Source organism: Aegilops tauschii, chromosome 6, assembly GCF_002575655.3.
Source record: "Aegilops tauschii subsp. strangulata cultivar AL8/78 chromosome 6, Aet v6.0, whole genome shotgun sequence".
NCBI lineage: Eukaryota > Viridiplantae > Streptophyta > Magnoliopsida > Poales > Poaceae > Aegilops > Aegilops tauschii.
In genome coordinates, this window is record NC_053040.3 from 487,673,554 (window position 1) to 487,675,217 (window position 1,664).

General features: G+C 63.0%; 1 protein-coding gene across 1 annotated transcript; it reads right to left on the minus strand.

Annotated features, from left to right (window-relative positions):
* Window positions 1-1,223, minus strand: LOC109742711 (uncharacterized). Its single transcript, XM_020301813.4, has 3 exons — window positions 997-1,223; window positions 701-898; window positions 1-539 (listed from the first exon to the last, which is right to left on the minus strand). Exons 1-3 carry the CDS (start codon window positions 1,147-1,149, stop codon window positions 228-230), a joined length of 663 nt encoding a protein of 220 aa, XP_020157402.1. The 5' UTR covers window positions 1,150-1,223; the 3' UTR covers window positions 1-227.
* Between the last annotated feature and the right edge of the window lie 441 nt (window positions 1,224-1,664).

The following is a 1,664-nucleotide window of genomic DNA, read 5'->3' on the forward strand; positions in this document are numbered from 1 at the left end:
TTGAAGCAATACCAGTGAAGCTAATTCTTAACTGAAATGGTGAAAATGTAGCGACCACAAGCTGCAACAAAGAAATTACCTCTTCTTTCTGATCGGATCTACCTTTTAAGTGCAGTAATTAATTAATCACCACGACGTAATAACCTACTGGTGATGCTAATTAACAAGCTACTGATGGATGAGGATAAAAACAGGAGGCGGCCGGCGGCACCGGCGAAGGAGAGCGATCAGGTGGGGGGCAGCGCGTGGCGGCCGCTGCCGCCGGGGCCGCCCATCAGCGCAGCGGCGAGGGCGACGTCGATGGCGGCCACGGAGAAGACCGTCGCGGCGAGGACCCCGACGCGCAGCTTCCTCCAGAAGGCCGCGCGGCGCGTGCGGAGGGGGTCGAGCTCGTCGGCGGCGGCCTCGGCGAGCACGGTCAGGAGGCACCTCGAGCGCGCGCTCAGGCCCCGGGCACCCCGCAGCTCCGCCAGGACCAGCTCCATCTCCGTGAGGATGGTGGGGCCCTCGGCGGCGGTGGCGTCGGCGGGCGGTGCGACCTGCATGACAATTGACAGAGGAAAACAAGCGCCGATGTTTTCCGTCAGTGCGGACTAGAATTCGAACAAATCGGAGCCCAAAATCGCGGGCGCGGACTGAATTTCAACCGACAGTGAACCGGAATCGGCCGGGGAGCGAGCGAGGCGCACCGCGCACGCACCTGGGCGAGGGCGGAGCGGGCGGGGGCGGGGACCGCGTCGCAGGGAGGGTCGGGGACGACGGTGGTGGAGGAGGCGGCGTCGTCGTCGGGGTCGGGGAGGTCGGCGACGGCGAGGTCCTCGGGCAGCGCGGGGTCCGGCTGCTGCTGCGCGGCGGAGGCGGCGTCGTCGTAGTCGTAGGCGAGGAGCTTGCCGGCCTCCTGGTGAGCAGCGGGAAGAGTCTCGAGGAGGTCATCGATCAGGCGCGCGGCGCTGGTGATTGAGGGAGGGAGGGAGGTGGTGCAGGAGGTTAGGTTACCTTGGCGAGGGAGGCGAGGTCGCGGGCGGGGGGCGCGGACGAGGAGGAGCCGACGGAGCTGCGGTTGGCGGCGGGGATGCTGGCGGCGGCCTTGGCGCCGGAGGAGGAGCGGGGGCGCGGGGTGCTGACGGCGCCGGCGTGATGCTTGGCCATGGTGATGGTGGGCTCGGAATGGAGCGGTGGGTTCCAGAACCTGGGCTGGCTCTCTCGACTCAACTGGGCTCGACTCGGGTCGGGTGCGAGCATTTATCGGCCCCACGTGTCGGTCACACTGGCTAGCTTTGAGCTTAGCATGGCCAAGGAGTATAAACCTTTTGATTTTCATACGAATTTTACATGATTAGTGTTAGACTGTATAGTAGGCCGACGTGTACGCTCTCTATATAGACTCATGCATACACGATCGTGCTCTAGTCCGTGTAGCCAGATCGTGGCGCACGTCGATGGTAGTGCGGCACCCCATGATCTTCCTCAGGCAGTGGCCTTGTAACTGTACATATACCCCTGCCGATGAATAAATCAGTGTGGTGTGCTTTCTCCCTAAACTTCTCTCTAAACATGGTATCAGATACTCCCGTCTTGCTCAACCCATTTGCGCAGGACACCGATTCCGCTTCCGCTCCTATGGCGCCCGCCGGCGACGCCGATCCGTTCCACGCCGTTCCCCT

What these genes read in the sequence shown, in the direction of transcription:
- LOC109742711 (XM_020301813.4), bottom strand. Translation starts at nt 1,149, where the DNA reads ATGGCCAAGCATCACGCCGGCGCCGTCAGCACCCCGCGCCCCCGCTCC. An exon ending in ACCTCGCCTCCCTCGCCAAG is followed by an intron (nt 899 to 996) that starts GTAACCTAACCT and finishes GCTGCTCACCAG; the next exon opens with GAGGCCGGCAAGCTCCTCGC. An exon ending in CCCGCTCCGCCCTCGCCCAG is followed by an intron (nt 540 to 700) that starts GTGCGTGCGCGG and finishes ATTGTCATGCAG; the next exon opens with GTCGCACCGCCCGCCGACGC.